Source organism: Leptonychotes weddellii, chromosome 7 (genome assembly GCF_054177405.1).
Source record: "Leptonychotes weddellii isolate Sample4059 chromosome 7, ASM5417740v2, whole genome shotgun sequence".
NCBI classification, from domain to species: Eukaryota; Metazoa; Chordata; class Mammalia; order Carnivora; family Phocidae; genus Leptonychotes; species Leptonychotes weddellii.
In genome coordinates, this window is record NC_138375.1 from 64,511,911 (window position 1) to 64,525,830 (window position 13,920).

At 40.0% G+C, this 13,920-nt stretch overlaps 1 protein-coding gene across 4 annotated transcripts in view; it reads left to right on the top strand.

Moving 5' to 3' along the window:
- Window positions 1-12,416, top strand: part of FBXL17 (F-box and leucine rich repeat protein 17) — a 459,233-nt gene extending 446,817 nt beyond the window's left edge. For 3 of the 4 annotated variants that reach the window (XM_081826475.1, XM_081826474.1, XM_081826472.1), the window contains one exon: window positions 6,855-12,416. In XM_081826475.1, the coding sequence (XP_081682601.1) occupies window positions 6,855-7,147 (293 nt within the window). In that variant the 3' untranslated portion in view covers window positions 7,148-12,416. The remainder of the gene's footprint in view (window positions 1-6,854) is intronic. The other variant, XM_081826476.1, reaches the window with a different exon arrangement.
- The last annotated feature ends 1,504 nt before the right edge of the window (window positions 12,417-13,920 follow it).

The following is a 13,920-nucleotide window of genomic DNA, read 5'->3' on the forward strand; positions in this document are numbered from 1 at the left end:
GCATTTGAAATATAAATAAGTGCAATGAAGTAAAGAAAATATTTACTAAAAAGGACAACCTGGAAAAATAGAATATGGTCACTGTCAGGTTACTACCTAATAATATGAGGAATATAATAGTAATGTATAAAAATGGAAGGAAAAGATATAAATTAGAAATAAGGAAATTAGAGGTATTGGTTTCTATACAAGAAGTCACTACTGTTTGAGAGATAAAGTTGTATTAAAATATCAGAACACATAGCTGTGCATATCCTTAACAACAAGTTCTTTTGTTTTTAGTCGACTGACTTTGCCCGAGTTGTAGGTTGTTGTGTTCCAGCAGTTCTCAGCCCTGGCTGCACATGAGGCTCACAGGAGCTTTTATTGCTTCTCCTGAATCAGAATCTCCAGGGATGGGACTTAGGCATCTGTACTTTTTCTAGGCCCCTGTGATTCTCCGCAAGCGCCAGGGCTAGGAACCACTGCTGTAGTCCCTGCAGGGCAGAGGGAGCCTTCCTGGGGACCATCCCACCACAACAAATGTCTCCGAAAGTGTCATTTCTTTGTTTTTGGAGCTTCTGTGGCTTCTACAAAGAAGAGCACTTTTCATATTTATCTCTTTGTACCCATGCCAAGAAATTTCCTTGCAAATGGCTTTTATCCAAGTATTACATGAAAGATGTTAAATCTACTGTTAAATTTTAACCCTAGCTCTTTCAAGCACTAGGGCATTTCTTCTGATTGTATTGCAGGTACATAGATCCATAGCAGAAGATAGAATTGGAAAGGACAAAATGGCATATGCAGGTCACTTGTTAATGCACTCATATGACTAATCTTCCTCCTATGAAGAAAAAAAAATGTATTTTTAGTGGTAACATTTGTATCAGATTGTTCACTGTGAAAGTAATACCTGCTTTCACTTAGAAAATGTTAGTTCTCTCCTTAGTTCATTCACTCGTTATCTGTTATTAGCTTATCTATGTGTTTTAAATCTTTGCTTCGAAATGCCTTTTTTTTAAAGAGTCTGTTTTTAAGTAATCTCTACACCCAGCGTGGGGCTTGAACTCACAACTCGGAGTTCAAGAGTCGCATGCCCCACCAACTGAGCCAACCAGGCACCCTGAAATACTTTTAGAATTATAGAAGAGTTGCAAAAATAGTAGACAGTTCACATATACTGTTCCCCTAGCTACCTCTGATGTTGTCAACTCATAACCGTAGTATAATTATCAAACCAGGAAATTAGCATTGAAACAGTGAGATAGCTAAGTTCCAAATCTTTGCCTGATGATGTTTTGTATTTCCCCCATTCCTTCTACACTTATTAATTGGAATTGTTCTGTAAGGAAGAGTTGTCCTTCCTTGACTATATACCCATCTATCTGTCTATCTCTACAGTATAGACTTGTGGATGCTTATCCAGTTTTCTCAGGTATAGTCCAATACTCATTATTTATTTTGATGCTCAAATGTTCCAGCTGTGGCCATTGGCAGCTTCTTCTGATTGGATCCTGTGTCCTTTGGACATGCCGCCATTCTTTTTTAAGCACTTCTTTTTTCTGTTATCACAAGATGTTTCAAACTCATCTTGTATTTTCTCTGCCCCAGTCTAGGAATCAACCATTTCTATAAGAAGCCCTAATTCTTTTTATTGGAGAATGATATTTATAAACCAAGTTCTGGGTGCTAGTAGATCACTGCTATTGGAGCATCATTGCTCCTAGTCTCTCTCAGCTGAAAAAGATAGGAAATATATGTATGTATACTAACCCATGCATGCACATACATCATATTTATTAGTTATTTCTATATCTGTATATCCGTTATATATATATGACATATATATATATATATATATGACCATGAGTTCATTCTAATATCTCTGATTCCAATTCAGTACCACTGGGATCTTTTATGAGCCTTTCCCCTTTTCTTGTTTATAGCTTCTTTCTCTAACAGTAAAAAGACCAGCTCTCAATATTTATAATCCTAGATTACACATAAAGCAGTTACTGAATTACTAACTCATACCCCTGTGAGAAATAGATTTAGTAACTAGAGTACAGTATTTACTGACAGTTCTTTTTGGGTTTCACCTTACAACATCCTGCCGAAATAATGTTTTCCAAAGTGACTTAATTGTTAATTCCCATCCCCTTCTGTGTGGTTATCTTATTTGTCTGGGTCACGCTCTTCATTTGTAATACAATTAGCTTCATTTGTTACTGTTTGTATTCTATTTCCCTTTCCTCCAGATCCTTGCTGGTTTTAATTTTTTTTATTTGGGGAGGTATGTAAAATGTTACTGTGATGCACAGTCAAAGCTATATCCAAAGAGATACTCCCAGAAGTGTTCATCCCTCCTGAAACCCTCACCCCCTACATTCCATGCCCCCTTCTTCCCTCCCCTTTCCCACCAACCCCGTATAGTTAAACAGTCTCCATATTTTCTGGTTTATCTTTCCCATATTCCTTTTTCACAGAAGAGCAGATTCATACGTGTGTGTGTTTTTTAATTATATTCTCTTTTTATATGGCGATAGCACACCATATAAATCCTTGCACTTTACCTTTTTCACGGAATGATTTGAAAGTCCCTAGTGATCTTCCCCCCTCCGTTTTTTTACAGCTGCCTAGTATTCAGTTGTGAGAGTATAGCATCATTTAACCATTCTCCTGCGTATGGGTACTTAGGCCATTTCCATTATTTTGCAATTATAATCAATGCTCCGATGAATAAACTTATATATATATGTAATTTTGTATTATTAAAATATATTTTTGGGGTAGATTCCTAGAAATGGAACTTATTAGTCAAAATTAAGTACGTATGTTCTCATGGCTTTCAGATGCTCTGTATGCCTATGGAAATGCCTCCTGGTGGGTTAGTGTATATCCTTGATCATTATATGAGTTACTGATTTACAGTTTTTAACTTGTGTAACTTTTTAGAATTTAACTTTTTTTTGTTGTACTTAGCACATTAAAAAGTATATTAAATTTGCATTGAGTTTAGGGATTAGTCTTGCATAATTTATCCCTTTTCAAGGCTCAGTAAATATCATTATAATGTGTCGACAGGTCCTAATGAAGGTAATAATCACACATTACACTTACAGCCCTATCGTCCTAGGTGCAGTCAGTGAGTTCATGCTCACCAGTGGAGAGTGGGCAGTTCAGGAACTGGCATTGACATAATGACTAAGTGCTTATATAATGCTCTCATTGGCCCAGAGCATTTTATTTTCAAAAACTCTTTTAAGTCTTTTCATTTTATATCAACTGCACCACTGTAGAATGCTTTGGGGAAATATCACGTAGCTCATGACATTTATGTGGGACAAAGTCCCTTCCATGTATTACATCATTTGAACCTCCAACCAACCCTGTGAAGTAAGCAGGACATAGAGTCAACTTCCCCATTGTCCAGGCGAGGAAGCGGAGATTCAGAAAAGTTACTCTATAGATTGTGGAAGTTAAAGATTCTATGGGGCGCCTGGGTGGCTCAGTCGTTAAGCGTCTGCCTTCGGCTCGGGTCATGATCCTGGGATGGAGCCCCGCGTAGGGCTCCCTGCTCGGCAGGAAGCCTGCTTCTCCCTCTCCCACTCCCCTGCTTGTGTGCCCTCTCTCGCTATGTCTCTCTCTGTCAAATAAATAAATAAAATCTTTAAAAAAAAAATAACTTCATCAGAAAGACTCTCCCTCGTGCCCCCCACTTAAAGGTTATTCTTAAAGTGACCAGTCCCTTTCCTTTGGAGCATTTGGAGCAATTTAGAATTATATATACTTTTGCGTTTGTTTCACATCTGTCTCTCCTACTAGAATATAAGTTTCAGGACATCAAGGGCTCTGCTTGTTTTTGCTACCCTTTGTATCTCTTATGCTTACCCCCAGTGCCATTAATCATTGAATAAATATTTCTGAAGTGAATCCCGCCACGTCCTTGTACTTGTTTTTAGGTCAGCCCCACAGAAGGGCCTGCCGCTGCCCTATCCTTTCCCATCTCTCTGCCCTTCCGTATGCCATTTTCTTAGCCCCACATACTTGCCCTCACTCTTTCATTTTTCTGGAGAATCCTTACTCATCCCTTACAACCTAGTTCAGCTCTTCCATGAAGGCTCCCATGATTTCTATTCCCCCTTGAAGAGTGAGAGGCTCCAGTGCCCCCGGGCATGCTTCTCTAATAGACCTAAACCACACTATAGCCATTGGTGTGTTCAGCTAACGTTTTTAAGAACCAACTCCTCCCTAGGCACAGGCTAGATGCTGGGCATACAACAGGAATAGGAGCTGTCATTCTAACGGAGAGATGGACCACAACAACATAAACAAATTAATAATTACATTTCCAATAGAGGTAAATGATAGGATGATGAGTTTTGAGAAGCTGACCTTTGACTTGAGATATGAAAAGTGAGGAGTTAGGAATGGGAAGAGGTGGGGGATGAGCATTGTATTGTCACTGTTTACTTGGGTGATCCTCATTTCTACCCGACCCTGCCACCCTCCACCCCCAATCAGCTGGCCTCTGCGCTCTGTGCATCTTTCTATCCCCACCACCTAGTACACCTGGCCCAGCACGTGCCACATCGCAGGTCCACATGCCAGTGATGCAGCATGTTAGAATTGCCCAGTGCCTGGCCCCAGCCTTCTGACTCAATGCATCTGATATGTGGCCAGGGCTGAGAGCCAATTCTCAGCCTATTATCCACTCTCCCACTTAGTATCTTGTGACTGGGAAAGTTATTCAGTCTTTCTGTGACTGATCCTTAAAATGGAAATAATAATAAAACTCCATAAGGTTTCTGAGAGGATTAAATGAGACAATATGCCTAAAATTCTTAGCCCAGTGCCTAAAACGTGGATGGTCAATAGATATTGGACAAAATGCTCTAGAGTGAGTACTCATAAGGAGTTTGCTGAATAACTAAAGGAACTAAGGAATAATAAAGTTTAATTCTTACTTTAGTATATAGAACTGTGTCAAAACAAAAACTGAATACCCTGATTTATCCTCAGTTGTCTTATTTAGTGCCTATTTTAATTTGGACAAGAAAGGAAAAAAAGGGGGAATACTAAACACCAGAGTTTTTAACAGTTAGAATCAATAGCTATTGACTCTTCATTTGCTTATAAAGCAGCCTCTGAACAATCCTCAGATCATTTGTTTTTACCCTTTTCTGGCTAGTACAGGGCTTTCATGTTCTAGCCCCAAACCTAAATAAAAGTACACAATCCTTTGTCGTCTTTTGAAATCACAGTTTGAGCACTCTGTATTCAAAGAAATTTCTTTTATGTATCTTCTTCTTCATTTATCATAGTGAAAATTATGACAATACCAGAGATAACAGTTTTCTTAGGGCAAAGACACCAATGGGATTAACCTGGGATATTGCTTCCACACACAAAATATCACTCAGAGCGTTTAGCAAACTTTTGGCAGATCCCCCTCCATCCTGCTCCCACTTCTTTAGAAACTAAATGTCGAAGTAGCATGCAAAAATGAGAACATGAACAAATTCGTGGCGTGAGGAACTTCTAGGAGAAGAAAAAATTTGTCCTTTGTAGCATTTTCACTGGAAAACACTGGGATCATGGTTGTTTTTGTAAACCTTAAATGTCTGACTACTTAGAAGTGCTTTGATATTTGAATGCATGGGCATGAATTTTCTATTTAAGAAAAAATTACTGAGGTAACTAGCAAAGAGATTTTGCCAAGTTCTTTTCTGTGAGCTCTAAGAGTTAACATTTATTTACATGAGTAATTCACTCTGCTCTTATCAATCTAGTCAATTGGAAAATATCATCCGCCTTTAATGTCACAGAAATCAGCGCATCCTATCTTAGAATGAGGAAATAATTAGCAAACAATTTCTTTCCTTTTTAATATGTGTGGCATTGTTTTCAGGGTTTTCATTTACAAACCAGTGCACCATAAACTTGTTCTGGCTGGAGGTATTGAAGTCTGTTTTCCTGCTCCACAAATGTAGAGGTGTGCACGTCTCTCAAATCAGAAGTCCGTAGCAAAGAGCCACCTTCACTGATTGGTTGCTCTGACAGGGTGAGGGGTAATGGAGCAGCGATAAGTAGTGCACATTGTAGATTATGGGATAAGCATCTGCACTTTAGTTTAGCGGTACAACGCTAAACAGTCGAGAAGACTAAAGATACCGATAGTCTGCAGATGACAGGCTTCATTTTATATGTTAATAGAAGGAAGACTTCTGATAATGGTGAGGAAATTCACCATAACAAATGCATTCCCTTTACTGCACTCCAGCATGGCACCAATTAAGTTCAACTGTATGTATAATGTACTCTTAATTCCTAACAGTGCCAAGAAGGACTAATGTGAAAAATATTATATAGTCTTACATTTTACAGATCATGAACAGATGGAAAAAATTATGCCAATCGGTAAAGAAATTCACTGCACTATAACACACCTCAAAATGGTGCTTACATGGATTTTTCTTTTTGAAAATTATTCACGTTATCTTGGGTAAAGTTTAGTTTTCTACTTGGGGTTTTCTGTAACCTTATATATGTAATTCGTTTTAATTTATTCCTTCTGCAGATATGAATGTTTGAAAGTACAGGTAACCTTGTAATGAGTAAAACTGATAAGAGGTTGTGTTCCGACAAAAGGGGAATTATGGAATGATTATTCACTTTGTGAAAGGGTTTGTCATAGAGCAAGCTTTCCAAAATCATTTCAGATTTAATTTCGTTTACAAAACACTCGTTTACACACAACCTTTCAGGAACAAGTTTAGTGGGGAAATGAGAGGAATAGTCATAATAAGATAGAGGCCCCTTACACTGCTAACATTTATGCTTGCTGTCTCTCTCTCTGTCCCTCCTTGCAGCCCTGATAGCCATCGGCCGGTATAGCATGACGATAGAGACTGTGGACGTCGGATGGTGTAAAGAAATTACAGATCAAGGAGCCACCCTCATTGCACAGAGCAGCAAATCCCTGAGATACTTGGGGCTGATGAGATGCGATAAAGTAAGAGTTACCTCTCAAATTTGTTTTCTATATATCAGTGTAGGTAATAGCTTTCTATCATACTCTCTCTCCCTATATGTACAAATGTGTACATGCACATACATGTACTATTACAGCTACGCATTGCAAGATGCCTGGTTTTCTAAATGAATCTGAGATTATTTTTGCATTTCTCTGTTTAAAAATGAATTCTGTGCTTATGCAGAAAGGAAAAGCAGTCATACACACAGTCAAATTAGATTTTGGCCTCCTCTCCCTAAGTCCATGAACCAAAATTAAAAATGTTTGCATGGCACCCAGCAATGTGCAGGGTCTAACAGTAAAATTCTTTTCTGGGTTCCAAGTTTCCTGCAACAGTAAGGTGGAAAGAACAGTGCCAAATTGGTTTCTCGCAATTTGAAGTGTGTGATTTCAGTGTTCAACATCTATGTATTCTAGCCATCTGGGGGCAAGAAAAGACCAGTGAGGGGATATTATGTGGGAGTTTGCACCTTTCCACACTTAAGATGCCACTTTTAGCACATGATGAGAAATGGTCCCAGAGGTCCCACTGACGGTGTATGGAGCTGGCCAGGAGATGTGGGTGTGAGTTAGGGAAATTGTGCCACATTTAATATGGGGCCCTTTGAAGCCTGAGAAGAAAAGCTGATAAAAATCGGTACCGATCACCAGCCACGACAGAGGTGCTTTCCCCCTTGTTACTTCCATGTCTCCCCTGTAAGTCTAACAAGTGGTTATCTGCACTGTGACGGGGAGAAAACAGAGGCTCAGAAAGACCCAGGCACTGGCCAGAGGCCACTTATCCAAGATCTGACCCCAGGTCTTTGGAGTCTGGGTCTGGTGCTTGCGGCACACCCTGGATGCAGTCTCCGGGCACAGGGACTGCTTTCTTGGGAAAGATCACCCTCAGATACTTGCTCAGAACTTGCTAGCATCTTAAAATAATTTATACATGTGTGCCACTTTTGCAAATGGTGCTTAGGGACAAATCTAGCAAAAGAGAGTGAAACTAAATATATATGTCTCTCCAAGGACATGCATTTTTCTAAACGTAGCATATTTGGGGGCAAATAGGAGAATGGCCCAAATCCTTTGTGTGCTATGTCATTTTTGTTAATTGACCTAGTTCCTGTCTCCAAATGCTTTAAAATCCCAACTTATACTGGGCCTTTGCCAGCTAGTTATGTTTAGAGAGAATTTACTGTATATTCTCAGCCCAGCCTCAAAAGCTGACTGACTGTTACTAAGCAACAGCACTGAGACCCAGGGGTTGCAAGTCTCCCTCAAATTTCACTACTAACCAACCTGATGCTGCTACTAACACCTGTCACCTTAAAATGACTTCTTTTAGGGCCTCCTGGCTGGCTCAGTCAATGGAGCATGTGACTCTTGATCTTGGGGTCAGGAGTTCGAGGCCCATGTTGGGTGTAGAGATTACTTAAAAATAAAATTTTTTAAAAAAGAAGATTTCTTTTTAAAACAAGTTGAAGAGTCTACAGTAGACAGAGTATTCTAGAAACGTGAAACAATGACAACAGCTTTGCTCAGTGTCTGCCAGAAGAAACTGCTACCTGAGTACTCCTAACCAAGGACACCAAAATGTATGCATTCAAAATATATCTGTGTATCCACAAGCATTCTTGGAAATTACCATATTTCTAGTCCACACTCTTTAGATTTGTCGAGGTCAACGCTCCACCTTCAGAGATGAATTGTAGAAGTTTATGTTCCAGTTAGTACAGGAGATTATTCCAGACATACTTGCTGACCAGCATTTTGCTAATTTTAAGTTAAGGAATGGATCCTTTTCTACCCAAATGCAAATTACTCCAAAATGAGATGGGGAGGCTGTTCTGATTAGCGGTATCGCGGTATCCCTGAGAGAGTGTTAGTCCTTTGCTCAGGCGGCCTCTGAATCCTTTCTCCAACCAGTGAGCTTCTCTGAGAGCTGCACCACCCTGCCTGACCTTAGCCTGCTGCCGTGCGGCCTGGCCCGGGGGATGCTGGGTCCAGCCTTGCTGCCTGGCGTCCTTAGGCTTACGGCAGCTCAGCGCCAGACATGAGAGGTTCTGAGAGGACAGAAGAAGCTTCCAAACCACCCACAAAGTGCAAGGAAAGCCTTGCACGTAATAGCCTGTTTGTTGATTTAGTTGGATAGAAATCTAGATTAAGTAGCTACTCAGCTTTCAAAATTTGTGTTATGCAATCTGTCTCCAGATTTTAAATTTTTATCAAGACTCAGAAAGACTCGAGTAGCAAAGAGGTTAAAATAGTTGATAGGTCACGGACTTAGAGGCCAGAGTTCAAATCTGGGCTCTGCTCTCCATAGTGTCATCTTGGGCAGTTGCTTACTCAGTGCCTCTGTTTCCTCATTTGTAAAATGGGAATAATAATAGTATCTATCTTATAGAGTTGTTGTGAGCATTTAAATATACCACGCTCTTAGAATAATCATGTTTGTTGTATGTAAAATACTGAGTGCTACTGATTATTATCATCAGTGTCACATTAACCTGTGTTTTGATATTTGAAATTTCCAAATGAGAAAAAAATTGTACTGCCTGCTATCCAATTTTGAAAAGAAATTAAAGAGAGAAAATATAAACTGAGATTGGAGAAGACATTGTCCTTTTACTTTTTCCTCTGTTAAATTTAAAATTAAGATTATTATTTTCTATACTAAGATGTCAATAATTACATTTTCTACACACTCGACAAAGGAAAACTAATACCTCCATGGGACACTCTGTATTTCGAATCAACTTACAAACCTGGGCATAGGGATGAAGAAAGATTTGCAGTGGAAGAAAAGGCTGAGTTGAAGATAAGACAATTCAAATAGGCAGGGAAACAAAAAGAAAGTAATAATGATGGAGAAAAATAAGAATAGAAATAGAAAACCCAGAGAAATCATGACCAGGATATGGAGACGAAGACCCCACTATCTATCCCAATGTAATCATCTGTGCCAACCAATAATTGAAGACCAAAACTAGTTTGGGTCTATCAGCCTTCTCTCTGTACCTTAACCAAATTTGCTAACCTATTATAATGCGCCAATTTGATTTCCTCCCCTTTCTGCATACCAACTGGAGCCAAAGGAGAGGCAAGAGACCTTGATGGTCTACACAATTAACCCCCTTGTCAGGAATGTTGTCGCTGGGATCCTGCTCTGGGGAGAGACGGGGTTTGTGACGTCTGTGTGTCCCAGGGCTTGAGTTCTGTGATCCTGGGGTTCTGTGACATACTGAAGGCTAGTAATATTTTCTTTCACATGCAGCCAGTTTCATTTGGGGCCACTTATATTTAATTTGGAAGCTATATTTTACCAAGCTTGAGCTTTTTTTCCTCACGTGGGCTTTTGAGGAATTGCAAGAATAACAAAATGCATTTGTTGTAGGAAAAGGTGTTTTCCTCTGTCTCCCTCTTCTTTCTCTCTCTCATTTGGTAAACAAAGAACAGATGAGAAACATTGAATGTATTCTTTGCAATGAAAGCAACGTACGCTTAGACTGTCAGACAATGTCTAAACTAAACTGCAGTGAATGTGTTTGGCTGCAACACTGCTGTCTCCTAGGGGGGAGTCCTCCAGCCATTCCTCAAACGCAGCAGTCCCTGAGCACTTGTAAAATTAGGAAGTGCATTAAGAAGCCCGCGTTTGAGTAGCTGTTCTGATTGCTGGATGGATAAGCATGTTAGAGGCATTACTTTGAGTTTTAAAACCGACTCCACTTAATCTCCTAAACTTTAGTGCATTGTAAGAACGAAGAGAAGAAAACGCTGTGTGAGACGGCTTTCATGAATTGGGGTGAACTTATATTCTTAAAGACTGTTCAAAGCTTACTTGACCTTGGGAATTAGAGTTGACCCGAAATCACCTATCAACTTAACACGCATTTATTTGGTGATTTAGTTGAAACCGCTTGTATAATCAATGGGACTCTAATAAGAGCGATATGTTTACTCTGCTTTCCACGATTATAGACAGTCGATGGCTTTGGTCATAGAAATCATTTTCACAACTTCAGAATAGAATATTTTATAGAACTCTAGATTCCATATAGATCTGTTTCTTCTAATAATATGATATTTTCCTCATTTCTTACAAGGCAGTTTGGATGGAAAACAGAACTGAAAAGGACCAAAAAAATCGTGGGAAAGCTGTAGGGCAAATGGAAATACAGTGTTCAAGGTTAATGGAAAATGTTTGGGGTAACCGGGTTGATGAGAAGGGAGGCAGCCCAGTGGCATGGCACTGGCTGAGAAACTAGACCTCGCCAGAGGCAGCCTGGCTGGTGTGGAAAACCTTGGTGATAAAATGTCGTGGTGGGAACCTCTGCAGTGTGTGTTAATACAGAAGTTTGGAGACAGAGGGCCTGAATTATGAGCAGCGAATAACATCATAAATGTAGCAATTCTCAAATGCCAAATCCTTGTGAAAAGCAGTTGGATGGAGAAATGCTGGAGCTTTTAAAAGCTCCCTTTCACTCTCTCTCTCTTTTTTTTAACTTCATGCAGAACTAATTTTATACACTGTTCATTTGATTTGAAAATGCCAGCGTCTGGGGTATCATTAAAGAGCGTTACTGAGGGAGCCACTCTTGGCAAAGCATTTTGCTTAAAATGCTTATTTGTTCTTATGTCCCTGCAGAGTTGTAGACAGGAAGGAGAAAGTATACCTCGATTTACCTCACGCCGTTCCTCTGCCTCAGCCCGGAGCAGGTAGTTTCTGTGGGGAGGCTCCTTCTCCTTGGCCTCTAGAGGCGCCAGGAGGGTCGTGGGGGCCACATTACTTAAGGAATAGACATAAATAGATTTTGAAAGGTCCACCCCAATGTCCTATGACCAAAGCCTCTTGGAATTTCTTTGATTTCTAGTTGACATAAATTAGAATTACACAGGCGTGAAGAGTCCGCCCAGAAAAGATCAGAGAGGCTGCCGGGGGAGGAGAAGCCTCTGTGTGATCCTATTGATTATCCAGCTGCCTTCAGGCCAGGGGCTTCTGTGAGGCTGACTGTTATTGATCCACACCATGGAAATAATCGAATTAATTCATTTCTCATCAAACCGCCATTGCCGAGACCTTTCTCCTCACCTGCTCCAATTCCTGAAGTACTTAGTTGAGGAGTGAAATAGATGATTTCTTTCAATAAGAAATGATTTCTTCAGGTCAGAAGAAATTCTTGTGTTCACACAGAGTTCCTCATTTAAATGGTAAAGAGATTTAATCAAATCAATGAGAAGCCAACACGGAAAGCAAGTAATAGAAACCAGTCATCTCTTTAAAGCCAGAAATCTACTTTACAACCTTAAAATATCAAGGGCCAACTTTTGTGTGCCCAGTTTAATGTAAAAATATTCAGGGAAAAATTGACCACTGCATTTTTCAGGAAGTAATTATGGTAAGAGAAAGCCTCAACCACCTAAATATTTCTGTGGAGAAAATGGAGTTTTTATCAGCTTGTTTAGGAATCAGGAGCAGGAAAGCCCTATGGGGAAAATAACATAGGACTCTGTAACTAATATACAGAACTAACTGGAAAAATCAGTTTAAAGGAAAAATAATTTGTGGGGCGCTGTGTCCAGGACTGTTTTGGTAGCAATTCAGCCATGAAACCGAGGGTGTACCTGCAGGGACTCCCCACTCCCCTGCAATGCATGCACAGCTGTTTCCAGATTGCCCGTAGCCAAAATTGAAAATTGAGAATTTATGCCTTATCAAAGAAAATAAAGTGAAAAACAGAACAAAACAAAACATTCTGTCCTAATGAGGCAGGAGTGGTGTTGACTGTATTCGATTGTGCTGTCCCGGGCCCAGGCGACGTGACCATTACCCGGTTACGTACCGGGTAGCGCACCGTCGTGTGCTCAGAGGAAGAGGGAAGATGAAAAATGGTTGGAGAGCGTGGCTGGGGCTCGAAAATCTGAACCTCAGTCCCTCACTTGAAGAATCAGCATCTTGTTCCTTTTGCTGATAAAACAGTTTCTCCAGGTGATTTTCGCATAGGAACGCTTTAAAACATATTTCTACAACCCTCTCCTGATTATTCTTGGTAATTGAAACAGAAAGACACATCAGCTGAAATTCAGAGGTTACCTCACAACCTCACAACCTCACGGTCGCCAAGCGTTCCCATCTCCTCTTCTTCCAGGCCTATTCACCTGAGAGGCCTTCCCTGTATTTAAGTATTAAGCCAAGAAACACAGCATGTTGCTGTCAGATTGCGGGGTTTTCAAATGCTACCTCCTTTGCTTTACTGTCTGTGGGATTTTGGACAGCTTAATCCCTAAAAGCCTCAGTTTGACCATCTGAAAAATCGCGATATATTTACTCCATAGGGTTGTTCTGAGATTAAATGAGATAGTGCAACAGAGCGCTTAGCCCAACATCACATACACTGTAAGCCCTCGGTAATGTCAACTACTACTACTATTATTTATTCATATGTACATATCTGTTGTGGAATCTTGTATGTGATATTTAACCATGACGTGAACTACCTGGTTCGTAAGATTGTAGCCGTGAATATAAATTCACATGCTAATATCTTACAAAGAAAACAAGGCCCTGAGACTTAGCAGTTCTCAGCAACAAATAGGATCTATTTTTTTCATACTTAAAACCCATTAAATAACAATTACACTTATAAGGGAAGAAGAAATTCAGAGACCAGTAGGTCACAGTCCTTTCCTGTGAACAGAGTAAAGACTTGCCAAGTTACATGGCATGCAATGTCCAGGCTGGGACTTGTTTCGTTTGCTTCTTCAGGAAAATCGACATCTCCCCTAGAACACTTATTTAAGGGAATGTGCTGTAAGCTACTGCTTATGTTTTGTTCACTTCTGTTACGGGATTGATGTACAGTGAAATTTTATTTTTTTTTTAGAAAGGAGAAAAGAGAGGGTCTGCTGTTCCCCAGATG